Source organism: Fringilla coelebs, assembly GCF_963513975.1.
Source record: "Fringilla coelebs genome assembly, chromosome: 3".
Classification (NCBI taxonomy): Eukaryota; Metazoa; Chordata; class Aves; order Passeriformes; family Fringillidae; genus Fringilla; species Fringilla coelebs.
In genome coordinates this window covers 85,045,879-85,072,862 of record NC_140030.1, presented here as the reverse complement: position 1 = coordinate 85,072,862, position 26,984 = coordinate 85,045,879, and the positions used below count along the sequence as shown (strand labels likewise).

The 26,984-nt window shown below is 42.2% G+C and overlaps 1 protein-coding gene across 1 annotated transcript; it reads left to right on the top strand.

The window, feature by feature from the left end:
* Positions 1-559: 559 nt before the first annotated feature.
* On the top strand, positions 560-24,804 carry KCNK17 (potassium two pore domain channel subfamily K member 17; the record flags this gene model as incomplete). The annotated part of the gene is made up of 5 exons (XM_084202767.1): positions 560-775; positions 12,334-12,448; positions 21,334-21,500; positions 22,621-22,789; positions 24,509-24,804. The coding sequence occupies 5 exons, from the start codon at positions 560-562 to the stop codon at positions 24,802-24,804; spliced, it is 963 nt and encodes a 320-aa protein (XP_084058893.1).
* Positions 24,805-26,984: the final 2,180 nt, after the last annotated feature.

Sequence of the window (26,984 nt, the reverse complement as noted above, 5' to 3'; positions counted from 1 at the left end):
CAAACTATAAAAGGATCTGAAAAAGCAGCTGCCTTTTCACTTGTTTCTACCAAAGGATTGTTATCACAAACACCTGTTTGCTGCCTTTTAAATTAGCCTAGCAGCTGAGTGAAAGAGCAATGCAGATTTATGTAGAGTGCTGGCATACTGCTCTCTAAGTAGTGCCAGCTGAGGAGGGAAGCACTTCGGTTTGTCGGGAGGACTGGGTAGCATCCGTCGGGGGAGCGGACGTGACTCGGGGCCGGCTGCAGTTCAGGCACAAGCGGCGCGGAGCGGATTGGGGAGCCCTGGGCACCCGCGCTTTGGGACAGACAGCTGCGACGTGGAGCGGCGCCAGGCAAGGACGAGGGCGGTGGGGTGGGCCGCCGCAAGACGAGCGGCACGATCACCTTCATTCCCCAGCACGGCTCTGGGCTCTCCTCCTCGCCGCTGAGGGGGGAAGGGGCAGGCAGGGGGAGGTGCTGGGGGCCGGCGCTGCCCTCCTCCCGCGGGCGGCCGCGCTCCCGGCCCAGGCCGAGCCGCTTCTGCAGCGCCCGGGGCGGCGGCGGCAGCGGGGCCGATGGTGGCGGCGCGGCAGCAGCGGCGGCGGCGGCGCTGGGGGGTGCTGGCGCTGCTGGCGGCGTACGTGGGCTATCTGGGGCTGGGCGCCGTCGTGCTGCAGGCGCTGGAGCGGCCGGCCGAGGTGCAGGCGGCCAAACAGCTCCTCCGGGAGCACTGGGACCTGCTGGGCAACCACACCTGCCTTCAGGGGCCCGCCCTGCAGCGGCTCATCGAGGTGAGCCCGGGCGCGGCGGCGGAGCGGAGCTCAGCGCCCGCTGGGGCTGCGGGGCAGGCGCTGCCTCCGGCCCGGGGGATGAGAGCAGGCGGGGAGCGGCACCAACCGCGCCTCCAGACCGAGAGTAACTTTAAGAAAGAACCAGCAAAAACCAGCAAACTTTTTCCTTGTGTAAGTGTATGCGCACACATCCCGAAGAAGCCGCCCACGGCGTGGGAGCTTTCCGCGGGCAGCTGCCTCGGTCGCGTCGCTCCGTGGCCGGGGGCGCGCCGGGCTCCCCGAGCGCCGCACGCCGCGCTGCGGCCGCCCGTGCTCCCCGCTGATGGAGGGATGCTTTCGTTCTCCGCTGCCGTCCCACGAGCCGCGGCGTCCGCGGGGTTTGAAGCGCCGCCGTCCTGACTGAAGGCAGGCGGTGGTGGAGTGTCCCGTTATGTGACAATTACCTGCGCTTAATTACAGGTGGTTTAGGTTTGCTCTTGCACTTAGGAAGCATGAGTTATAGTCTGTGACGTCTTGCAAGCGGTAAATTCTAATGGGAAGGCTTTGTCGTAGTAAATTTAGTTGATATTTATATTTCTGTCAAACTTTTTCCATCTTCTACTTGTTTAAAGGGAAAGTCCTTAGGTCTCTTAAGTTATCCTTAAAAATGCTGCTGAAGATATTTGTAGTATGGTTGCAAAATGTAAAGCAACAACAAATGCAATCTTGCTAAGGTACAGATGGTTGAATTTTTATGATACCGATAGAAGCAAGGTGACAAAAATGGGTTCTCTCTTTGCTCAGCTTTTGCCTGAAAAAGAAAAACCTGCAATATTGAAGTGTCTTGAGTACTTACCCGAACCCTTTGATTTCAGTAGGTGGTGGTAGTTGAGTATGTACTCCTTTCTTTGGTGTGTCTGTCTCACATAGATGTTGCCAAACACAAAGAAAACCTGGGGTTAGTTTGTTTTGGTTTGGCGGGTTTTTGTTTCTTTGTTTGTTTGTAAAAGCAGTGTATGATGGTGACTGAAACCATAGCTGGTCGCTGCAGCTCTAAGAAACTTGGAACTTGGATATATAGTTTGGGTTTTTTCCCTCTTCAGCAGAGAGGAAAACAAAAAAGCCATCAAATAGGATGATCAAGGTTGTTACAGCAAGGCTCTGGTAGACAAAATTATGCCGATTCCTTATGTCATATTCTCAACCCTTGGCTTTCCGAGTGGTATGTTCTCTGTTGCCAGTCAGTAGTACAGTGATCACATGATATAAATTTGGGCCTTTGTAAGCTACAGTAGTAGCCACTCATTACTTATGCTGTGTGCTGTGCTACCTGTGGGATTTAAATAGAAGCGGGAAATAGAGCAGAGAAGACCAGTCCGGCATTTCATAAAGCTGGATCTTAGTTAAGCTTCATTCAGCACTGGCCCATTGTGCAGTGAGCACCTGTTATGGCACTTGCCCAGTGCTTGGTGAATGATGGTAATGAGGTGCTAGTCGTGGAGAGAAGATAATCACAACTAAGTAGGTAGAAATGTCATTCTGTCAGTTTGTTTTATTGCAGCATGACCTCTACGTGTTCTTGATACCCCGGGAATAGGAAAGCCACTCAAATCCCTTTAGACCAGAGGTTGTTTCAATATGCTGTGTGAGTACTTAATTGTGACTGAGCAAGCCCTCGATGAGAAAGTTACAAATAAGCTTTGTTTCATTTTGTGCAGTGTCTGTGTGTGCCTTCGTGCTCTGAGAAGCCATACTCTGAGTTTGAATGGCTTTGTGTGTAATTTTGAATAACTTTAATGCTGAGAAATTAACCCTTAAAAATCTACAGAACTGATGCTTTCCTATGCGCTTTTCTAATTTCCTAGGCAGCAATCACTGGCATGCTCTAGGTATGCTCAAAACTAGATGTTTTTCTGTGCAGTAAATTGTTATTGCAGTACATTGCACATAGTTTATCAGGCAGTGTCATCACTGGCTCTTTTCAGATAAGAAACTTGTCTTCTAGATACACAGCTGATTATCTGCCAATTAAGAAAGACATAAAGAGTGTTTGTGAAAACGTAAAGCAGTGTGTGAATTTTAATTGCCTTGACATTTCTGGCAACTCCTCATTGTTTTCTTATAGCTCTTGGATTCCAGATAATGCTAAACTGTGTTTGTTTTAAGTGTATATGGGCCAATATGAAATAAAATCCTAGTTTGCTGAGCAATGTACAAATGTAATTTTACAACCTGTTTATCACTTAGTTCCTAGTTACCGACCTGGAGGGGAAATCCCCCATCTGCACAAGGGTTGGAATAGTTCCAACCCTTGTGCAGATGGGGAGCAACAGAGAGCTCCAGCTTTAAGGAGCTGGCAGGAGAGCATGGAGTGAGGATGGTTAGGAGGGAAGCAAAGCAAACAAATCATGCTGTAGTAGCTAGAGAATTGAATTATCATTTGGTAATTTCTATTACTTGGGTTCTTTCCAAGGAAGAAGCAGCCTTCTACTTAACAAAGTAGGTGAAAATAGCAGACCGGCAAAAACAACAGTGGAGGGGAATGTGTTAGTGTGTGATATCTGTGGTGTTGGGCCCCTGCTTCCTGTAGCTGGATTTTGTTGGGGCTCTCTTGCCGGGAGGATTTGCCCAGCTCTTCCCCTGCAGGAGCAGTTCCACATTTCCTGAGTAGCTGAGAGTAGTACGTGCAAATGCTTTACATGTAAGCAGATAAACAATGCATGCTCATGTGTTTATACACACACAGAGGGCACAATGGAGGCACTGTGGCCACAAGTCTCTCTCTACAGTGCATCCAGGGACGTCTACTCAAGGAACACATAAGTTTGACTTTGCTGAACCAATTGTTCTGCCATTGTGTACAGTCTGACTGCACACATGCTCACCAGGAACAAGATTGAGAGCAGGCCATCCCCATGAGCCACTAGGCAACATGCAAAGAGGGCAATAGCTGGCCTTTTATTATCATTATGGTGGTGATCTGTACATGCCAGAATTACTGGGTGTGAGGTCACATCAAAGGAAGCCCTCAATAACAAGGCTTGCAGAAGATGGCAGCAGATGCAACGATAGGACAGATTGCAGGTGATACACACTTTCAATACAATGAAGAAGAGTAGCTGGACTCAGCTGGGGAGAAAAATTTCTATGTCCAGGCAAAAATTTGTTCTAGATTCTGGAAGTGTCCAGAAAGTGAGGCTGCACACAAAGATAAGACTCTGTATGGGCATTTCTTGGAGCTGAGACCTTTTCTGTCCTTTTGGTGTTGGGGACACCTAGGCATGCTTTGGTGTGAATCACTTCTAGTGCAGAAGTGCTTTACTGTATAGTGTGAGTGTATATGTAGCTCTAGTCCAGCTGAGCTGTCCTCCCAACTCACTCCTTTTCCTGCATTATTTTCAATGGTTACAGGTGCTCAGCTGCTGTACTTGCCAGTGTCTCTTTAATCAGATGGTTGGCTGTAGGGCCATGCTTGGAACAGCACTTTTTGTGTGTTACCCTATTACCATGGCATCCCTTTCATACTATTCTTCTTTTTTTTTTTTTATAGAAACCTTTTGTGTTGTATACATATTTCCCTAGTACAGATGTTTCCTATACTTATTATATTGTTCAATTGGTTTTTTATTGTAGCTATGTCATGCTATTTAAACACAGTCGTTTCATAAAATGAGAAAATGAAAGCTGAGCTAATTTTTTTTTCTTTTACATCTAGAAAGATGTAAGGTTTAATGAAAAGGGCATAATGCTAAAGGGCAGGTTATAAACTAAATGGCTGCAGGTGGATCTAGATACTCTTATCTCCAGAGTCAACAGCTAGAGGTACACAGAGTTTGAGTAGATGTTTACAAGAGCAATGAGATCCCACGTGACTAAAAGATCCTCATCAATACCTTGGCTTATACTGACATTGAACCAGCAGAGAATTGTGACAGCTGTCAGGAAATAAAACCCTGCAAACACAGTTTACTAAAATAATCTTGCACTCAGATGATGCAACAGGAAGGGGTGAGCATCAGAGATCACCTGACAGTGGGGAAGGTCTTTGTTGAACAGCAATGGCTCCTGGTATTGTGGAGCTCTAATATCTATATAGAACCCAATTTGGTCAAATTAACTTGTCACAGGGTTGATCCCCTGTAATTGTTTTTTCCAACTTCATGCTTATCAAAATGTACTACTGCTTTGCTTAAGTTACAGCCAATTCATCATTCTTCAGACCTGTTGATTAAAAGAGCTGTGGGTGCCTTACCAAGAACGTGCATTCTGTGCTAATAATACCATCTTCTAGCATGCCATTAACAGAAGTTGTTGAAGGTAAAATCATTGTTCTATAAGGCAGTAGTCTGGTACTATATCATCAGACTTCCTGGAAGGTGATGAGAAGACATACTGATGACCTCTTTCTGGTTAGTTGACTCAGCCCTAGCTCTTCTGGTAGTGTCTAGTACCTGTGTTCAAAAAGAGAAAGGCAAGGGGAAAAAACACAGCGGCCTATTCTATCATACCTCTGGCTAGAGAGATATGTTCTTTTGATACTATGAAATTCCCAGTTACAGCTGATCAGGCTTGGTGGGAAGTAAAAAGGGAGTGTAGCCAGCTGGCATTGAGTGGTGAGTGTCTCAATAATCTGTCCTGCCAGAAGATTTGACACCCACAATAGCTAAAGACTGGGGGTGCCTTCTAAAAAGAAATGGTAATTCTTGTCAGTTGTTTGAAGATGTGGGTTATTCTTACACATACTTGTTCTTCATACTTTATCTTTTTAAATGCAATTAAAATAAAAACAGCTAGGGAAAGAAATCTCAGTTTTACAAGGATAATACAATGCAACCTTTTTGTGTTCTGTAAATGATACAGGCAGCTTCTTTGAACTTCTTTCAACAGGCGCTGCCTATTTCTGTGTCAGCCCATCTGTCAAGTAGCTGTTCTCATTGGGGTTTGGGAAGTGACTGGAATTCAGCAACACTGTCTCATAAAACGTGCCACAGATTCTTCCTTGATATAAAAGCTTAATTTTCGAAAAAGTGCTAGGTGTTTACAGTAGCATTGGTTGCAGAATTACTGCACTAGGCTACATCTTTTGCTTCTTTCCTGTTGGCAAGTAAGTCTAGATGAATTCTAGAAACCATAGTGCACATCCAGCTGCAAAGTAAAAGTGCTTTTGCTCTCAGGGTTCCTTTGGTATTGAGGAACTAGTGCCAATTACATTAGCAGGCATTGCTGGGGAGATGGGGGAGCAGTTACTTGATCTGCTCTCAGGTTATTCAAATGGCATAAAATTAAGAAAAAAAAACCCCAATGCTATGAATTCAAAAAAAAGCTGGGGTTTTTTTTTGTTGTTTTTGGTTGGTTTTTGGTAATTTGTGTAAGTTTCCTCTCCAGACAAGAACAAGGGATCAGAGCTCATGGCTGGGAGGAAAGGTTGATTAATAATCTATTTGTCAATTATTTGGAAATTAATTGACCTTTGTCCTTGCAATCTGAGACCAAGGTTAATGTTAACCATTTTCTTCTGATTTACATCTGGTATGCTGTGAGGCATAAATGAATGTTTATATGCCAACATTGCACAGAATTTCCAGTGCACAAAGTTTGTGAGTTGTTTTCTCATTAATCTAAATGGTAGCTTGATGCCTTTTGAACACCTTATTTTCCTCCTTTATATATTGCAAAGGTGAGGAAAAGTGTAATGAGGCAAGCCATTTTCAGGGGTTCATTTATGCCCTGGAAAAGTTGAGTTTTGTACATGAATATATAAATTTCAACTAAACTTAAGAATAAAGTTTCTTATATCAGTCCATTTTTGCCTTCTTTGAGAACTGCTTTCAAATACACTTAGTAAATACTGCTTTTGCCTTTAAAGGTATCTCAGGATTACTGTCACCTCTGGCCAGAATGCCACAGTTCAGAAGCAGGGGACAACAGCAGTGACAGGAGCCACAGTTTATAAAAAGGTCATTTTTATGACTCTTTCCCTGTTGGTTTCCTCCAGGAAAAAAAAAAAGTCATGAATTCTTATGGATATATTTGGTAGGGTCATAAGCTTTTGGGGCTTTGCTTTTGTCATTTTAACTTAACTTGCTCATCTTGGGGGAGGGCAGGCAGATTAGACTCAGTCTGTTTAATCATTTATATAAAGCTTATTTTTTTTTGCTGTAGAGATTATGGGAGGAAAGAGAAGCATAGTGTTCTGAAGAAACAGATTGTGAAGAACATAGTGCCTCAGTTTACATATACACATTCATTCATTCATTCTTTACTGCTGATCTTAAATACCTCTATTTGAAAGCTGTATCCTAGTCACATGCTGTTGTGACTCAGTGCAGAGGTGAAAGATGGAATTTTTAGCTGGTGTCAGTGAGGTCAGATTAAATAATGGCCCTTCCTTTTGCAGTACTTGGTGATCAGAAGCTGTGCTGCAGCCACAGGCGGGTGGTGGGGGTGCCCACATGTGATGATAATCGTGGAAGAGAGGAAGTGTGTAAGCTGAGAAAGCTGGGAGTTGCCCAGAGCTGATAACACAGCAAACATGGTAAATGAGACTTATGGGTATGGCTCAGGGATAGAGTGGCTCTGCAGCAAATACAAAAGAATAAACTTACATTTTTTGGGGAGATGCAATACTCAAATGTCAGGTGGAAATCAAACTGTAGTTTTTGGGGCTGGGTTTTGGTAGTTTGTTTTCTTTTTATTTTGTTTTGGAGTTGGTTTCTTTTAGCTAGACAGTATGAACAGATTTTTTGAGTGTAATTCAAAGTATATGGTTGAATTTTTGCTGGTATGACTGTAATAACTACTTTGGGTTATTGCTGCAAAGCTGAGTATAACTGGTAAAACTCCAGTATAGGTGAGTGATGCATTATCAGTCATCTGTGGAAGTGCAGCCTCAGAGCTGTGAAGGGTTAAAATTCAGGCTGTAGGAGTGATTAAGTTTTTTTTAGTTTCTTTTTTTTTACTCCGATAAGGAAACTGTGGTAACGTTGTGTTTGGATGTTGCTGCAGAAAGAACCAGCGACTGAGAGTAAAGGACGAGGGAAGAAAGGAGTATTGCCATCCTAAAATAAGTGTGATAAGGGAGTCAACAGAAATCCACAGCTTCCTCACAGGGTTACCCCTTAGCTTGAATTCAAGGAGGGAGTTCCTTGCAGAAATATGCACAAAGCAGGCTTTTGTACTGGGACGTAATCTAAAATAGAGCTTGTATTTGCAAGCATTAGCCTATGCCATTCCTAACTGAAACCTCAAAGTTATACTTGAGGAAGGTGGAGCTGAAAGCTCAAGTTGACTATTCTGAGGCATTTTTTTTCTAACAAAGGTAACAGGATAGGCATCTACATTTTAAATAAACCTCTTTGAGTGGACTTCATGCTGGTGTTCTAATCACCAGCCATGGCAATGTTGAGTAGCACCAAGCAAAGCCTGCTTGAGTGGTCAAAAACCAGAACAGCCTACTTGATGAGAAAATGCAGCAGCCTGCAAATGAAGTTTCATTGACCCATGAAGGTCTAAGTATTTAAAATCTCAATTTATAATCCTGTAAGAGTTACAATAATTCCCACAAAACTTTTATCTGTAGTTTAAAATTATGTAAGTATTGTCAGCTAAAGATGCAGTAGTCACTGCAAACTGTAAATTATTACCACTTTAGAGAGGGGGAAATAAGTGCAGAGAAGTGAAACGATGGTTTTATATTGTACAGCTTGTCTGTCAGTAGAAGCCAAAGAACCACTGCATTCTGGCTTTTTCCTAGTATTTTAACTACCCACCTGTTTCCTTTCTGCTTTTTGAATTGCACATGACCTTTAAAGTTCCCAAAATATCAAGCCCAAGCTCTGCAAGTTCAGTATTTTGGGGGTTTGAGCAGTTGTGGTATTGACTGAGGTCTAAGATTAGGCAGATAACTGCTTTTGAACACTGGATTTAAGATGCTGCTTCTACTAGTGCCTTTTAATGCATTAGGTTTTGAGGCAGACACTGTACAAATCTCCCAGTCCTCTATCCTATCTCCTAATCAGTGTACAAATCAGCCTAATTAAGAGAAAAAGGAAAACTCCTAGGATATCACCTCAAAGTAATCATAAAGTAAAGCAAAGTTTCTGGTTCTCAAAAAGGCTGGCTGAGGAAACTAAGCACTTATGATGCAACATGTGTGATTCACTTTCTTTTAGTACCTTTTGAACCCACAGGCTAAAATATACTTCAAATTTATTTGAAAATCCATAGCAGAGACATATCAACACCTCTTCAATGGGAAAAGCAGGGCAAATTCAGCTGTTCTGCTAGAGTGTTTATCAGCTGGGTTTTTTCCTGTGTTTTCTCTAAAATTATAAACCATTTTTAATTTTTCTATGAAAAAGAGCAATAGCTTAAAGGCTAAAGAGCAAGAGCAAAAGTCTAAAGGAATATAGTAAATTAAGGAGAATATTCACTGATATCTCCCTGAATGCTCGGTCAGCCTTCAGGAGTTTGCAATCCAATGACTTCCTGTGCCAGAAGTAATTTCTGTGCATTAATAGCCATCTATGGATTTCTCTTTCATGGATCCACCCCCATGGGCACATCTGCAGGAAGGCAAGCTCCATTAGTTCTACAATTCTCAGAAGAGTCAATCTTTAGTTTTCTGTCATCATTGTTGCTATGTCAAAGGTTGATTCTAGATAGTATAATAAAACATTTTTTTACTTTAGGAAAACAAAGACTGTATCCTTATCTCCAGCCGCTGTGAATCTTCCCTTTTAAGGGTGGCATCAGTAGCTCTTTCTCCCTAACAGTAATGAACTTGACATTTTTTCTGGGACTGTTGTTTTATTCAAGTGGCTTTGATTTGCATGAATATTCAGTGGTCCCCTTTGTGCTGCCTTCAACAGGTGGGTGGGCCTAATGGTTAATGATGTTCTCTGGTTATTTGATAACAAGATTTAACAAATAAATGCTAAGAGACTTCTCGCTGAAAGGGCTTGGAGACCTCAGCAAGCGCACCAAGTGCCTCAGTGCCAGAAACAGAAAACAGCTGGCATGCTGCAAGCTCAGGGCTCGCTCTCTGCTAATGAGTAATGGTTCCATGGTACCTCCTTCCTTCCCACTGACAGCAGTGCAGGTCACTGCCCATTTAGGGCAAATGCTGTGCCCTGTCTTCAGAGCCTCAAGACACATCCCGTGCTTCCTGGCAGCAGCATCACTGCCTGGGGAAGGTTAACAGTGACCCTGGGATTCTGAGTTGTTACAAGTCACTGCAAAGCTGGCATAGGTGCTCACAACTGCTCAGCCTCTTGCTTCCAGACCAAGCAAAACAGAAGTGCTGCAAAAATGTGAAATTAAACATTTAATTGGTTACTGCTGCTTGCTTCTCACATGAGATCCTTTGCAGGCTCTTTGTTTCCCTTTTCTGCATGAAGCTTTTTCAATTTTTTTGGGCCAATTGTGCCACAGGTTCTTGCAATCCTCTCTGGTTCTTAAGTGATGTCTTACCTTAAGTGTTTTTGCTTGATGTTGAGTGTAATATTGTCTACTACTGAACTTGTATCAGCAAGACATCAGGCAGGAGAATGGACAACAAACGTGCTGCATGTTTGAGTTTTTCAAATATCCCTGATCCAGCTGATAATAAATTTATCCAAGAACTGGACTGTTGCTGCTCCAGCAGGTATATATGTGTTCAAGACTAATGAAGAACTGCAGAGATCACAGTTTACAGAAGGAAATCTTGAGGAAAATATCAAGCTTTTTATTTCAAATTTAACTACTGGTTTTGGGGGGGTGGAATAACTCATATGTGTAATTTTCCAGTGTCTCTCTTGCCATTTAACTTACTTTGGGAGTTATGTTCATGCACACTGATTCCTATCTAGGCCATTGTCTGCAGAGTTTCTTACACTTCTTAAACCAAAGGTCAAATGTTGTCAGCTTGCACCCCATGTAACCTGACAAACCTTAATGCAGATGCCAGACCTGGAAAAAGAATGATGAGTGGGGGAATTACACACAACTGTTCAAAACAAATCCTTCTGGAGGCTTTTTGAGGCAACCTTTTCTCACTCTTTTGTTTTTTGTTTTTTGTTTTGGTTTTTTTTTTTTTAGGGATAGTTGCATGGAGAGAGGAAGCAGGGCTTGGTTCTTCAATGTCGCTATTGCTATATACAGAATCTTTTTTCTGAGTTGCTCCACTCAATGTTACAGCGACAAATCGCAGACGGAAGCAAAATGGAATACGACGTGTGAGGTCCTTAACCCGTCTCAGAGCACAGGCTCTCTGCTCTGCCTCAGAATTTAGAATTTTACAGATTATAGTGTGACTCTGAGGGATTTAAGTTGCCTTCAGTTATGAGTAAATAAATATATTTCTGAGCATGCATTATCAAACAGTGTTTATTGCTTAGAAAAAATGTGTTGATCTCTGAGCTGCTCCTTGGTCTGAGTGTGAGAATGAGTAGCTCTAGAGAAAAGAGGTAATGATCCTTTTAGTTAAGCTGCTGCTTGCGACCCTGGAAATAGTTTTTAATTCACAGCCCTGTATAATATTATATAAATAATATAAATTATGTAGAGCACATTACATCAGTAAAATGGGACAAAGCTTCCTCTCTTTGCAGGCTTGACATGCGAGTTTGTTTGATGGATGTATAAACTACAACTCCTTTGCAAAACCAAAAACTGATCAAAGTCTGAGTGTGATTCCTTTTATAATCAGTGGTGAAAGTTTTATCAGTAGTCTTTTTTGTTAGGATGGAGACAGAATTATTTAGAATCTGCATGTGTTTTTCAGAGATGTATGTATTCTTGGTTACACTTTGCATTCAAAGATAATCAACTGTCAAGTGAAGTGTGGAATGTTTAGTGTCCATGCTGTGAATAATGTTTTGGACACAACTGTCATTAATTTTGTTGGCATGGGAAGGTATATTCAGATGTGGGCACTGTTAAGATATCTGATATCTTATTTTGGCATAACTCTGCACACTTTGGCTAGTGACTTCTAAGTCTTTCCCAGGAGGATTGAACAGAATCAGGCATAATGCTAATCTGATGTGATCATTCCCATTTGTAGTCCCAATGTGAGGGACATATTGGCCAACCTGAGTAGTCTCAGACTCCTATAACACACCAGATACATTCCTCCCCAGGCCAGGGGGCTTCCCTGCAAGTGATCTGTATCATTTACATATGCATGTACATGTGCTGCTCTGGGACTTCTGCCATTGGAATATCCCATCTGGAAACATTTCATTTTCCTAATGAATATATCATAAGGCAGTCTTAATTATTGTCTGTCTAGGCCTTCTAGTTAGATCTTATCTTCCAATCTCTTCCACATTTATCTATACAATCTACCATGTGCATGTGCAACATTATTGTATTGCTGTAGATGCCCTTTTCTTAGAAGCAATACACTGGCTTTTGGCTTTTCTGACCTTGCAGCCCTTTGGTCTCTAAGGCACAAGAGATCCTTTACTAAAAGGGAAACAATTGAATCAGAAGTGGTTGTAGGTTGGGATTTTACCAGCCAGAAGTGGAAATGCCAGTCACATGAACTTGCCTTAAAGGGGTTTGTGGGATCTCATGGTATTGTCTCTTTGCAGGGTATCATCCAAGCCTACAAGAGTGGCATAACCCTCCAGGGAAACACCACTAGCCTGGGCAGGTGGGACTACAGTGGGTCTTTCTTCTTCTCCATATCTGCAATAACAACCATTGGTAAGAGTTCCCTGCTTACAGGGCCACCTCACAGGTGGGAAAAGAGTGGGAATGAGGGCCTGTATTCAGATGCTGCTCCAGCACTCTGTGGTTCTCTGGAGCTTGCAGTAGGGAAGCACCCATGAACCCAGACCTAGGAGTGCTTTGTCAGTGCCAGTAATGATCTCCAGCTGATCAGACACAGGCATAATTAGCTCAGGACATATTCCTGCTGTTACATGGCTCTGGGGCCTGAACTTCATGGTGCTGCACTGTCTGGACTTTCCCAAGTCTTGTGCACTCTGAGAGGTCTGAGGTGAACTGTACATTGAAATGGGCTTTTCCTATCACAAGGACATGAATGATTTTGGGAAATTTTTAATACTGACTATTATGTCTTTGGAGACTGTATTTCTGAATTATTCCTCCTTATTACTGCCTGTATTAGATGAGGACCTGCTTGTTCAAGTGGAAGTTAAATAACTGGACAAACATCACACTTCAGTTGACTCTGGTTTCAGCAAATGGGTAATGCAAAGCCACGAAGAAATGATGGAAATAAGCAGAGGGAGGGAAAGTTGAAAAAATAAACTGGGTACAGAGCTAGTTAAGGTAGAGGCTGTTAATTATTGTCAATTTGTGTCCCCTGTCCCAAAACCATTAATAACTTGCCCTGATGTCTTTTTCTTATGGTGTGACCCAGTATTAAAAAAACACGGAGGGGAGAGTATGTGGAGAGATGGTTAAGTATCCAAAATCCCTCACGGGTTTCTTGATTTGTCAGCTCTCTTCAATTTTAAGTATATTTTAAAATGAAGATTTTTATTTTTGTACCCAAATGGAACCTTCTTTTGATTTCTGATTGTTTTTGAAGATACATTGGCTCCAGAACACTAAGCCCCCAAGCATGAGCTCAAAGAAAGAGAGGGTTTGTGGGTTTTCTGTGGGGGTGGAGGCAAGTGGGTGGTGGTGTGTCATCTTCCTGTGACTCAGTACATCTTTCTGCCCTGCTCTTTTGCACATGCATTGTTCTGGTTGGGAACACGTTTTCAGTGTGCTGTGCTGCCAAGCAAGGGTTGCACCAGGTGATGGCAGTGGAGGCTCATCAGACAGGGTTACTCGGGCTGTGGGTTTCCAGCAGAGCCTGGTCAGTTCCTTCCAGCCTTTGGTAGACAAAGCAGCATCTGCTCAGAGCTGCTTTGCGTGCCTCAGTAGTGAATCCCGATGAGTTTCTAAGCCGTCAGAGTGACTGTTCCACGATGGCCAATTTAAGTTAATGATATTCAGGAAGAATCAAATTTATCATGTTAAAATATAAGGGGACGTTGTGATGTTGGCAGAGACCTAGACTAAGCATTTCTGCTCTTCTTTACAAAGTGTAGCTGTTAAGCTACTCTTCCCACCCCAACCCCCTGCCCCCACTCCCCTCTTTTTTTAAGGAAAGTCCTTGCCCTGATGGTTATAGGGGACGAGGACAGGACAGGGCATGACACAACTGAGTTGATAGCAGAGGCAATTGAAAATTGAAAAGAACCAAATCTTACAGCTCTTTAGCTCATGATTTTAAAGCTGATGCAATGACTCTAGAGATTTGTTAATGATTTTCAGTTGAGGATTTGAGAATGCTATACAAGCCATTTCTATGCAGAGAACTTCAGACCACTGGTCCTTTCTTTCTGCTTTTTCAAATGAAATTGTTAGTTGCATACAGATTAGTGTCATAATACTCTGTTGATAACAATATGCTGTAGAAGATAAAACTACAAGTGGCCTCACCCTGAGTCTGATATCATAATCTCTCTTTATGCAAATTCTTGAGGTAGTTGAGGGGTTCAGCCTCAGTGAGGATACCACGGTGTGACTGGGAAGGATAATTGATTATGTCAAGTAAAGAGACAAGCTCCTTTCCAAAGAACTCAATGAAGTTCAAAGGGGTGAGTCACAATAGGAAACTTCATGTGTAAAGTGTGGCAATGAGATAAATGACAATTGAGAAGACCTCTGGAGGATTTGTAGAGGTTTTAGTGTTCTTACATGGCAAGGAAGGGTTTTTCTCAGGCTGTGATTATGGAGCCAATGAAAGCAGGTCCATCTGCACAAGATTAGCCTATAGGACTTAAAACCCAAGGCATTCTGGCAAATGAGTTCAGGAAGGGTAGAGTTAAGATGATAAAGCAGAAGAAAGATTCTCAGGAATTTAGGGGTACTATATAAAGATTTTGAAGAATATGGATGGCCTCTATTCCATGTGTTCCATCTGCTGCAAGTCCTTTGGTTTGTTTGTCTCTTCCACATTTTTTCTTTGCAATTGATGCTGTCTATGCCTTGCTGACCTCTTATGCAAAATAACAAATTTGTGACTTTTGTCCTTAGTCTTCTCAAACAGCGCTGCCAAAACCACTTCATCATTTTCCTTTGAGATGCTCTTTCCGTTCTGCCAGCTTCTGTATTCTACTTTGGGTGTTTTAACCCCCCCTTAGAAGGCTAGGTCCATTTCTCAAGTCAGTACCAGAACACTTCTCTCACTGGGATACAGGAGGAGATGTTAACTTCTTTCCCCATTAACACCAGTTGAGGGGCATTAGCTTCTTCCTCACTAACAAGGTTTAAATCCCTGTGTCTACTGTTGCACCATCTTCTACACTGTATCCTTCTTCCATTTAAATGAGAGCCTCATCTGTTTTCACTACTAGTGATTAGAAGCAACATGTGAACTTTGCTTAAAAACAAAGTGAGTTCTAACCTGCAGGCTGGACATAGTTGGTGCCTCAATTGCAGATGTTTAAAGAACAGATATGTATGAACTAAAATCTCTTGTTTAAAATGCCCCAAAGCCTATGTAGTTTTTGGCCAATCTCATTATTTGAATGGAACTGCATTTATAACTTTGGGATGGACAGTCCTGGCCACCTGCTGATTCTTTCTCCCCACTGTTACGCTTCTGTGCTTTCCTTGTTGCTGTCCTTGACATATCATATCATGCCAGATTTTGTTATCTCATTTTCTGCAGATTTTTCCATAAGAACCCTTTCTCCAATGCCTTGAAGGGTCATCCTCAGAGTTCCTGTAGAGCTGTAGTAGTAAACATGATTAAAGAAAGAAAAGCTAACTTGCTGCTGGTTTTATCTCTCAGACTTCTTTATCCCTTGCCGACACAAAGTCTCTCCTTTCTGTGTTTACTCTCCTCCTACTTAGTTTGGACTAACAGGGCAGAGGTCAAAGCAAGTTCAGAGTGGGACATAAGATCAAAGTTCCAAAAGTCAAACGACCACAGGGTGGTGTAATTTCAGAGAAGGTGCTAGGGAAAGGTTCTTTCTGTAGTCAGTGATGAGGCTGACTCGTCTGTGCAAGCCTAAGAGTAGGAGAAGTTTTGTCCTCTCTAGCCTCAATGTCCCACTTAATATTGGGTGGATGATGCCATTGCCTAGTGCTGTATTGCCATTTTCTGGTGGCACAACCGCCAGAATTCAGTTGTGTGAATTTCAAGGGCCCTTTTTAAAATATAAAATGGGGCTAGTAAACCATCTCACTGTGAAGAAAAGAAGGGAAATACCTTCTCCCTGTTCTTTCCTTCCCTGGTTAGCACAGCACATAGCTCCCAAAAGCAGTACCCCAAAGGACTAGGAGATAACAACAGAGCCATGGATCAGGCTATTCAGTGAGTGATGGTATTAACCACACTGTTACAGACATTTTAGTAGTTGCCCCAGAGGATTCCAGTGTAGGGAATAAAACAGCACCAAGTTCAGGGCTGTGAAATTCTGGTAGGATAAAGCTTTGGGCAGCAAGAGTTTTGTGAAGACTCTGACCCTCTGCAATGCTGCCCACTGTCTGGTGGAGCCCTGAAAAATGGTCAGGTTCCTTCCCATTGCTGGCTGATAATCTGTTGGGGAATTCAGTTAAACTAACTTCATGTCTCAAAATACAGAGTAACAGCTTGGGACCACTTTCATATTTGAATCCTCTGTGAGCCTCAGGATCCTCTTGTGTAGGAGAGTTCTCAGCTGAAAAGCTGCCACTGTTATGTGTTGATCTTTTCCCTGCCCTGTGACAGAGCTGGCAGAGCTTCTCTATAGGCTTGGCCAAGTAGGATGTGGCACAGTGGTCCATGGGAGGTCACTGGTGGGTTTGGGGAAGCCGCTCACAGCAGCATCCTCTGAGCTATCTCCTGAGCACTGGAAATGTGGTCTGCTTTCCTGACTGCATGCTATCTCACCCAGCTGGGCCTAAGCCCATATACAGCTTTCAGTGTATACACAGCACGAGGCAAAGACTCATCTGAAGCAATTTTTTTCACTCACTCAAGGAGTGTGCGACCAGATTTTACTCTCATCTGGAACTTCACAGGGCCAAAACTGTTAATAACTTCCCGGGTTCAACTTGCCAGGGTCCCAGTGAGCTTCCCCATATAAGACACAGTTCCTGAGATTCTGCCACCACTAGTTTTAAAATCAAATTCTTCAAATTTTTGCTATGTTCTAACCATAAAACTGAGAAGCCAATGCAAGCAGTGTGGCTGCTTGGGGATTGTGTCCTGTTTCTGTCCTACATGTACAGGCTCCATGCCTGTAGCATCCTCCCTGGATGGATGAATTGGGAATAACTGACTTCCCATGCCAGGGGTCCCCAGCTGTGTCCAGCTGGTAAGTGTTCTTGAACTTAGTGCAGACTTGGTGGATACAATGTGAAATCTCACAAGAAGGTTGAGAAGCCAAGCATGTTAATATGTTTTATACAGTTATGGAGACATTCAAAACAGGAGGGAGGATAGGAACCCCTGACTTGCTGATCTTCAGGTGAATGTAGATGGTACCAAATGACCTCTGATGAAAATCCAAATGCTTGTAAGATCATAAGATAATTCAGGTTTCCTGGTACCTGAGATCTCCAGTGCAACTGTCTGCTTAAAGCAGTCAGCTATGAGGTGAGAGCAGGCTAATGAGTGCTTTGTCAGGGTCACCTTCCAGCTAAGCTGGGGCCATGCTCACATTTTAAGGAACCAGACAAACATTACCATAAGGCTGTGTGAGTGATCAGTAGGTGTGTTTGTGGTTTTTCCACTTTGAATTACACAAAAAAGTCTTTTCCATCTAAAGTGAATTTTCTTTTTTTTTTTTTTTTCCCCCAATGAAACATTTGAATTTTTCATGGAAAGAAACCTTTCATTTGTGCTGGATTAAAACATCCAGATCACTTGTAAAGACACAAGGGAAAGAAATTCTGGATTTCCTGAAAAGTGTTAGAGGAGGAGCTAGTGGTGGGAGGAGCTGGATGACTTCAGGATTTAATTTCCTCCAGTGCCTGGGAAAATAGGAATGTGGCTCACTGAATATCACCCCAACTGTCAAGCAGAGAAGTTTTACTGAGTATTTAAATGTGTAATGCAAAATAAAATAATTCTGGCATTGACACCCCTCAGTGAACTACACAGTGGGTACCTGGCCCCCAGGCTTAGATGACTTCCTGGTTATTCAAAGCAAAATAGATTGCTCTTGTCAACAAGAGCAATCTGTAAATTTGGGATTAGACCCATGTCTGTAGGAAGTGATGGCTTGTATACTTTCAGGTAAGAGAAAAGATTTAATAAAACAAAAAGTGTTGCTTCTCTAACCATAAGTTATAGCACTCAAAAATTTTTAGCACATTTTTTGGGGAGATTTGGTTTTATGCTAACCCTGGATTTTTCTGCAGATGAAATTTTTTTGGTAAATTTTCAGATGTTTTTTAGCCTTTGATAGACACTTTTTGTTCTAAGCACTTTTTGATGAAAATACTCTTATATCTGGACAGTGAGAACAAATATTTCATTGTGGATAGCAGGAAGTTGCAGCTGCCTCAGTTAACTGAGGGCACTGCAAGTACTGTCTTGTGAATGAAAAGATCTTTTACTAATAAGTCTTATCTTCTTAAGAAGTCTACAGAGATTCTGAATCCCTCATGGGCAGGAATGTAATGGGAAAGCAGGGAAAAAATCCTGAATTACTTAATATGTGTAACAGAAGCACATGAGTTAAAGCACATGGTTATGAGCATTTAGAAATAAAACCACTCTTGTTTCCTCCAAAGAAGCTTAACTTACATTGCACCTTATTTCAAAACAAGAGGAGCTATACGTGCACTTAATCCAGCTGCTTCAGTGGAAACACGCTTTGATGGCTCTCTAGATTTTAGTGATCATTTCTCAGTGTCTCTGCTCAGACATGTACCAGGTGACATCCCAGCAGCATGCTCATGAGGGATGTGACACAACTGGAAATGCAGTTTTAATTTCTGAATCTGGTTCAGATCTCCTTATATCTAGCTCACAATGATTTAAGACACCAACTAATACTGAAGAGGGTAAGTCCTATTTTCCCATTCCTGCTCAAGTTTTATAACAGTTGAGGTTTATATACAATTAGGTTGGCATTTCTTTGTCTAGTGCAAGAACAAGTGGATGTAACCAGACAGGAGTGAATTTCTGGCCATTTTGCATGCTCTAAAGTCTCCTATGCTATTTGATTATACTTTCTATCCTATATAAAAGCTGGTGGGACATGGTTTTTTTGGCATGTGTACAGCAACTGTGTACCAAGTCTTCAGAAAATTGTCTTAAGCTGCTGAATCCAAGGGAAAAGGGAGCCAGAGAAATCAAATGCAAAGCATGTCTGGTGTTTGGAGGGCTGGGTTTACTGTGCACATTAGACCTTCCTACATCATTCAATTTGCCATTCTCAATTAATTGTAACATACAGGTTAAGTTTAGGTGCTCTGCCATCCAGCACTATGTGGCATCCCCACAATTCTGAATGCTGCTGTGCTTCACACAGTGACCAGAGAACACGGGCCTTTCTTCTTTCCTGCAAAGAAACTTAGAAACCTGTGGTTAAAAGAACTGCCCAACTTAGAAACCTGTGGTTAAAAGAACTGCCCAAGACATTACAGAGTCTTTTAAAACTTGATATCGAAGGAAAAGAAAGGGGAAGGGTTGGGGGGAAACCACCTTGGGAATAACTGGCCGTAAATGTATGTGACTCATCTTCAGCCTCCAGCGCTGCAGTAAATGCCCCCAGCACTTTCTCCAGGGCCAGGTCAGGCCACAAAACACCCTAATCCCATAAGAGAAAAATTGGAACTAATCCACTGAAATGTCACAGCCAGTATGAAATGCATCACACCAGACACATTTTTCTATAATTTGCTTAGAAGGGTCATCTACCAGATGTACTTGCCTACGTGTCTCATTTACCACACTTGTTCATCTAGAAATGGTGAAAGATGGCAGAAATTAGCAATCATTGGGGAAAAGTGCACTAACATTGCTAAGGAGTAGCACTGGCATGAAGTCTTAATTTAGCCCCTTTTTTTGACTGTATTTCAAAACATCCAGTTACATAACAGCACTCCATTCTTTCTGGGGGATGCTCTCCCCCTTCCTAGGGCCAGGCTTCTGGGGCTCCACTGGAGATGTATTGTGTGCCTAAAATTATTGAAGGGGATGTCCTACATGGAATCAAATTTGGGATTTGTGGGGTTAAATACTTAGGAATAGTTTGCCCACAGACTGTTTTCTGGGTGTAGTTTGCTGACAGACATGCACAACTAACTGCAGAGTTGTTCATGGTGAGAGATTTTTGTTAGCAAAAACTTGGCACGTGTAGATATCCCCAGCTCGTGGCTGCACACATTTCTGCATTGTTGGTCAGTGGCTTATTGCATCTGGCATGTGACAGAGGTTAGTGAAGAAATGGCACTCTCAAGTTAACCACAGATGTTTGCACTCTCACTTATCTGGGATACAGAGCCCAGCCCTGGGGCCTCTCCCTGCTGGGCTCTGCTCACTTGCCCTGAGGCTACAGCACCCAAAAGCAGGGTAGCAAGGCAGCAGTGGAGGGAGCGCCTCTGTGCTTGCTGTGCCCATGGTTGGGCGGTGCTGGGAGGGGATAGCATTATTTGTGGTAAACAGATAATCTCCTCTGTGGACGTACCAATCTCTAATGAGCAGAGGTGATTTTGGAATGTAGTTAAGGCCATAGGTCTCTGACTGGCTGAGGCACTGTTGAAATGCTTGTAGTATGCTAGTTATTCTGTCTTTGAAAGCATCCCATGAAAAACACCCTAGTTAAATCTGACTTTCCTGTGGCAGAAAACACTGGAAATTACAAGTGCAAGTCTGCAAATTTATGGGACATTTTAAAAAGAACGTATGTGGAATGAAGACAAGTGGTTTCGAAGCCAGAACAATCTGGGGACACAAGCAAGGCTGTGATTGCAAGACAGGACCTTTTATTAGATCACTTCCTGTGACTAGAAGAAAGAGGAAAAATTTAAAACTCCTTTTCTTTAGGTCGTAAATTGAAGTATTTTACACAGGTTAGATGTAATTTCTCTGGATATATTGACTCTAGACAATAATTTTGACAATTTAAGGTGTATTTGGTACTTGTGGCGCGAAAGAATATGAGCAAAGAGGCAGTGTTAAGTTCACTAGTCCTGTGGGACAAAAGTAGAAAAGGGTGGTTGTTATAATTAAAACACTATTGTTGTGATTCAGAGACCACCTGACAGCGATGCAGGATCATGTACCAGTGAAGCCCATGCCAACAATGCTTACAAAAATTGAACTAAACGGAAGGTTTGCATTTACGTCAGATCCCAGCCAGGGCACTGGGTAGGGGAGAGGAAATTGACTGGTAAATGGAAAAGGAACTAAGCAAAATTGGCAGCAAAAGAAATGTTATTTTCCAGCCCACAATAGGATATGACAAACAATGGATGTAACTTACAGTTATTTATAAAAAAAGGTCCTTTTGGAGCAGTGACCTTCTCACCTAACTTCTGTGGATGATGGAGGTTCACCCCTCCAGGGAGAAGGGGTGCAAGCAGAGACTATTTTAGATGTAATGCTTCATTCCTCCCTTGTCTAGGCTATGGGAACCTGAGCCCCAGCACTGCAGTTGGTCGAATCTTCTGCATCATGTTTGCACTTTTTGGGATCCCCTTGAACCTTGTACTCCTGAACGAAATTGGGCACCTGATGCTGCTTGGGGTTCAGCATTGTGCCCGTCACCTAGAGGAGGTGTTTCACTGGCAGGTAAGCAGTATGGACCGGCAATCTCAAAGAAAAAAGACAGGGGATGTTGTCTGGTGTTTGAGATCCTATGACTAACAAGGACAGCCTGGCTGACTATTTGACCAAAAAGGCAATAATACTCAGGAATAACTGGAAGCAAATAAATTTAGTCTATGACAGCCCTATGAGTTGTCAGATAAGGTTGTTTATTAATTGAGGGAAATTCTGTGATGAATGACTTCCCCTACAGCAACAGAAGTGATAAAGCATGTGAGCAATGCACAGTCCGAGACTATCTAGTCTGTTTATCATCAGTTTTAGTTAGAATTGCATGTGTAAGTTACATGGGAGCATTTGTGGGACAGGCTTTAAGCAGGCATAAATTTACGACTTATGAAGGTGATGCCCAATTTGTGTTAGCTTAGTGTCAATGTTTAGCCTCAGCTGGCATCTAAGCACCATGCAGTTTCTCACCTTTTCCCAGTGGGATGGGGGAGAGAATCCAAAAGAGTAAAAAACTCATGGGTTGAGCTAAAGATAGTTTAATAAATAAAGCAAAAGTTGTGCACACGAGCCAAATAAAAAAAGGAATTTGTTCACCGCTTTCCATCAGCAGGCAGGTGTTCAGCCATTCCCAGGAAAGCAGGACTCCAGCATGCATAAGACTTATTTGGGAAGAAAAACTCCATCACTCTGAACATCCCTGCTTCCTTCTTCCCTCAGCTCTGTATGCTGAGCATGATTCTGTATGGTATGGAATATCCCTTTGGTCACTTGGACTCAGCTGTCCTGGCTGTGACCCGTCCCAAATTCCTGTGTACCCCCAGCCTACTCACAGAGAAAGCCTTCACACTGTGCAGGCACTACTCAGCCACAATAAGAACATTCTGTATTACCAGCACAGTTTTCAACACAAATTTAAAGCACAACCTTCTACTAACTACTGTGAAGAAAATAACCATCCCAGCTGAAGCCAGCACACGTGTAGGACAGACATGCCATTTGTTATAATGGAATTCAATGAATGTTTGTATGCTTTTGTGGAGTCCATCATCATCATCTCCAACTGGAAAACAAGCTGGACTTTCCTTGCTGCACTTCTTGTGACAATCTCTTTTTTTTTTCCTTCCTGTTTTACTAGAATAAAACTTCCTTCCTGATGAAGACCTGTGCACTGGTAACTGGCTTGTTATTGTTCCTCCTGCTACCTCCCTTATTATTCTCTGACAAAGAAGGCTGGTCTTATGAAGAAGGCTTCTACTATTCCTTCATTACCCTCAGCACTATAGGGTTTGGAGACTATGTGATTGGTGAGTAGATCACATTTCATTGCTTTCACCTACTGAACAGCAAATCCATGACATACAAGATTCCCCACGTGGCAGTTTGGCACCAGCAGCAATCCCCAGACCTGATGATCAGTATGTTGTGGTGTACATTTGGCAGGTTGGAAAAGGCATGATTTCTGCCATAGCAATGCCACCTGAGGAGGAGCAAAGGCATTGTTTCCCAGTCAGTAAGTGGCATTGAAGCGGCCTGTCCCTTGAATGACTATGCCACCAGGCAGGAGTGCCGTGGTTTAATCAGTGGTTGCTGATTTTCACACTCCAGTGCCACTCTGCATCTTTATTAACAGACAGGGACTGTTTCTTCTGTCAAAACCCTAGATAACTGCTTTCTAAAAGTTAACTTAAGTCACTTAGCTAGAGACTGTCAGGCACCAGGCACTACTTAGTTTTGGATGCCAAAACCCTTTGCTGGAGGAAATGGGATTGGATCCACACCCACTGCATTTACTGAAATGCAGGGCACACCTCTTTGATAAAGACTTTCTCATTAAAAACAAATTGATTATAGAAACACATGCGCTCTTGAATTCCTGAGAGACAGAAAGACTAAAACATCTATTACAGATTTGCTATTTTCTTTCCTTCATAGCTCTTGCTTGATGCTTAGACAACTTTAGTGGCAGTTACTTTAGGACTTGTCTGTAATGCATCAAAGTTATGATTAGAGCTTGTGTAGGCACATGTAAATAAGTTAGGAATAAAGTTAGCTTGGGCAAGGGTAGCCAGATTGAGCTTGACAAAAGCTGGGTACGCTCAGCATTTTCCTGTACTGATTTTACAGATGATGCTGAACTCTGTGCTACAACAGCTTTACTTTTCTCAGTTTCTTGGTATTCCTTCCTCTTCCAGGTATGCCTTCACCTGTGTAGTACCTTTGTAACTGGAATACTGCCATAGAGACACTAGGTTTGGTATGGGAATAATTGAATATGTCAGTTGTGGTGTGTAGAGGCTAAACAATTTTGCCTTACAATCCTGTATGTGTGACTTATAAATAAGTCTCAAAAATAAGGTTCGGGTGACATTCACACTGTTTCCCCACTAGTGTGATACAGAGCTGGGAGGAGTAAATGACCTGTGGGGAAGCATCTCTGCAGAACAGGACCTGGCAGTCCTGGTGGGTACCAAGCTGTCCATGATCCTGCAGAGAATGCCTCTGTGGCCGTGAAGGCTGGTGATAATTTCAAGTTGTCTTCCAAGGTTTGGTTGTTCTTGGAGGTTTTAGGACTGCTCAGGCCTCTTTTCTCCTGCTCTCAGAGACTCTTGCTTATATCTGGTTTAACAAGATACATTTAGTGGTACATAAAACCTGCTTACCTCTCTGCCTGCAGGGACCTCTGTTACATGCTAATAGAATATTGTGGTGCTGAGTGATAAGCAGAGAAACTAAACTGTGTGCTTGAATGTGAATAATTTCACTTTGACGTGGATGTAATTTGGGATTTAGTTTTCTTTCCTGAGAGTGTTATTTGCAATTCCTCAGGAGTACTAGGCTGTTGCTGACATATCATGAAACAGACTTACAACATCAGTTCACATGCTAAGTGGATGGCATGCTTGTGTTTTATGAAGAAATCACTGATATTCAGTGATATTTCAACTGTCTTTTGTTTACATGTAGTGTCTCTTTTGAGGCGCTCTTGATCCAATGTAGAAATGTTTTGGGTGATTCTCTTGTAGGGATGAACCCAGATCGCACCTATCCAAGCTGGTACAAGAATGTAATCTCTCTGTGGATCCTCTTTGGGATGGCCTGGCTAGCACTGGTTATCAAATTTTGCATCAACCTTCTAGAGAGCTCCAGTGACTTCTGTCAATGCAACAAGAAGAACACAGAGATGGCTGAAGATTTAATGGATGGTAACAAAAATAGCATGACTGGACTTCAAAATGCAGAGATCTGCTGTGACAAAGACACAAAAATGAAAGGACCAGTTGAATCTCACTCTTACACAGCTCCTACAGAAGCCCTCTAGGGAAGAAAAATGTTCTCAGTGTCCTGTAGGTTTTAGTGCACCAGAGATGAACCATTTAGAAATGTGTATGTGGAGCTGCTCTGACCTGTGAATGGGGTGAAAGTTTTCTTATTGAGCTTGAAATGCTTTTACTTTGAATTGAGCAATGACAGAATGTTTCATTTCCAGCACTACCAAGTACTACCAACAGGACTCTTAGCCAAAAGTAGATTTATGGAAATATCACCTGCCCTCCCACCTCAGTCTGTGAGGTAATCTTTGACATCCCTGAGCAACACTAGCTGTTGTGCATTTCTTTGCATGATTCTTGCAGCCTCTAGTTATACGAATGACACTTTGCAAATGCCACAGCCATAAAAGTGCCATTTAATGCAGGAAACAAATGGCATATTGCCAAAAGAAATGAAAAGCACTGATTAAAGTTATCTGGCAGTCATGGCAGATGTGCACCATCACCTATATACTTGTGCTTGAGAAAGGTGGTAACAAGGTTTTGCTGTCTGATCGTTCATACAGGGATGGCAACGAGGAAGACCTTGTAGAGGTATCTGATAGATCATTCCATTTTTTAAAAAGTAATTTCTGCATCAGAATTCTGCTAACAGGAAGAGACTGGGTATGCTATTCCTTACTTCAGAACTTATGTGGGTTCATTCTTTGAAGTATTTTGCAGACCATATGTCATCAGCTCAATGTGACAGTTCATTTAGATAGATTTTTATTTTGTCACATCTTGGAAGTCAGAAAAGGATGACTAGAGGCAATTTTAAAAGTCATTGGTTCCAACATTTTCCCTTCGCCAATATTAACAAGGGGTACTTCAGTCTAGAAACAGACTGAATTTTCTTCAACTATGACCAAGAAGTGCTACTGTGATGAACTTCTCATGTTATGAATGATTAGTGTACCTGTTCTATCTAACATCTTATATATAATCACAACTGTCTTTGATTTGTGGAATGGCATGCTTATTTGGCTTTTGTGTCAGTCATGAAACAGAACTTGGTTGGGTCTTTTTAGTTCCATTAAATTCTCAAAAATCTTTTGAAATACTATGCCATTTATAAGGCACAACAGAGTCTAACTCCTGATGCTGTTTGTATTCCCTTATCTGTTCTTCTCACTTTGTTATTCCTGTTGTGCCATTTGCATCCTAAGCATTAACTTTGAAAACTTCACCATGGCAGCAAACCAGAATGAAGCCCTTGGTTCAGCCTTCATCTTTTGCAATGAACCAAGGTTCCATGGGGTTGTTCCAGAAAAGACTGAGAACAGAGTCTGTTGGAGTATGGGACTGAGGAATTGGAAATACCCGTAGCTATATTCACAGAAATTGAGTGAGTGAAAAGTGTGCGGTCTTCAGAAACACAAGTTCTGAAACAGACATTGTGAAAAAAGTGTTTCCAGAAGAGGCCAGTCTGAGTATTGATATCTGGTGGAACTGATTATAGGAAAAAATGCAGCAAAGAGATCAGCTGAATGAAATTCAGTCTGTTACCTTTTTCTGATTGCACAGTAGTAAATGTTCTCTCAAATACTGTTTGAAGGGGCAGCAGAGATCAGGAAGGGAAACAGTGGAGTTCTTGGATCATCCTGATGCAAAATAAATACATTTCAAATTTTTGAACATTTGGTAATTTCTTTAATAGCCTTTAGAATAAACTTTTCTGTTCCATGTTTCGTCTTGCTTATTTTCACTGATGGATACACAATGTGGGCTTTTTGGCCTACCTGAAGAAGAAAGTGTATTTCTCGAAACATGAGTAAATTACAATTCACTTCACAAAATGTGATACCTTTTAATGCATATCCTTTGCACCCTTTTTCACGTGCAAAACTTAGTAAGTATAGTTGTATTGTAAAATTGGGATGCCTAGGAAGTACTAGAGTTTCTGCTGTCAAAGTACAGGAATGACTATGTTAATCTGTTTCAACTTTTGTTTGAAATGTCACAGACTCTGAGAATTTCTACCAACTCTGCTATTTGATGAGAAGGCTTGTAGAAGATTTGAGAAGAGTTTCTTCTTTTGGATTTGAATGTCTATTTTATTAATCTCATTTCATTAATGTTCTCATCTATTTTTAGGCTGTGGATGGGGTCTTCAAAAGTGCCTTTGAGGTTTAGGTAGCCTGGTTCCACTGAATAGCTGAGTTACCTGTCTTTGGGCAGCTAATGTATG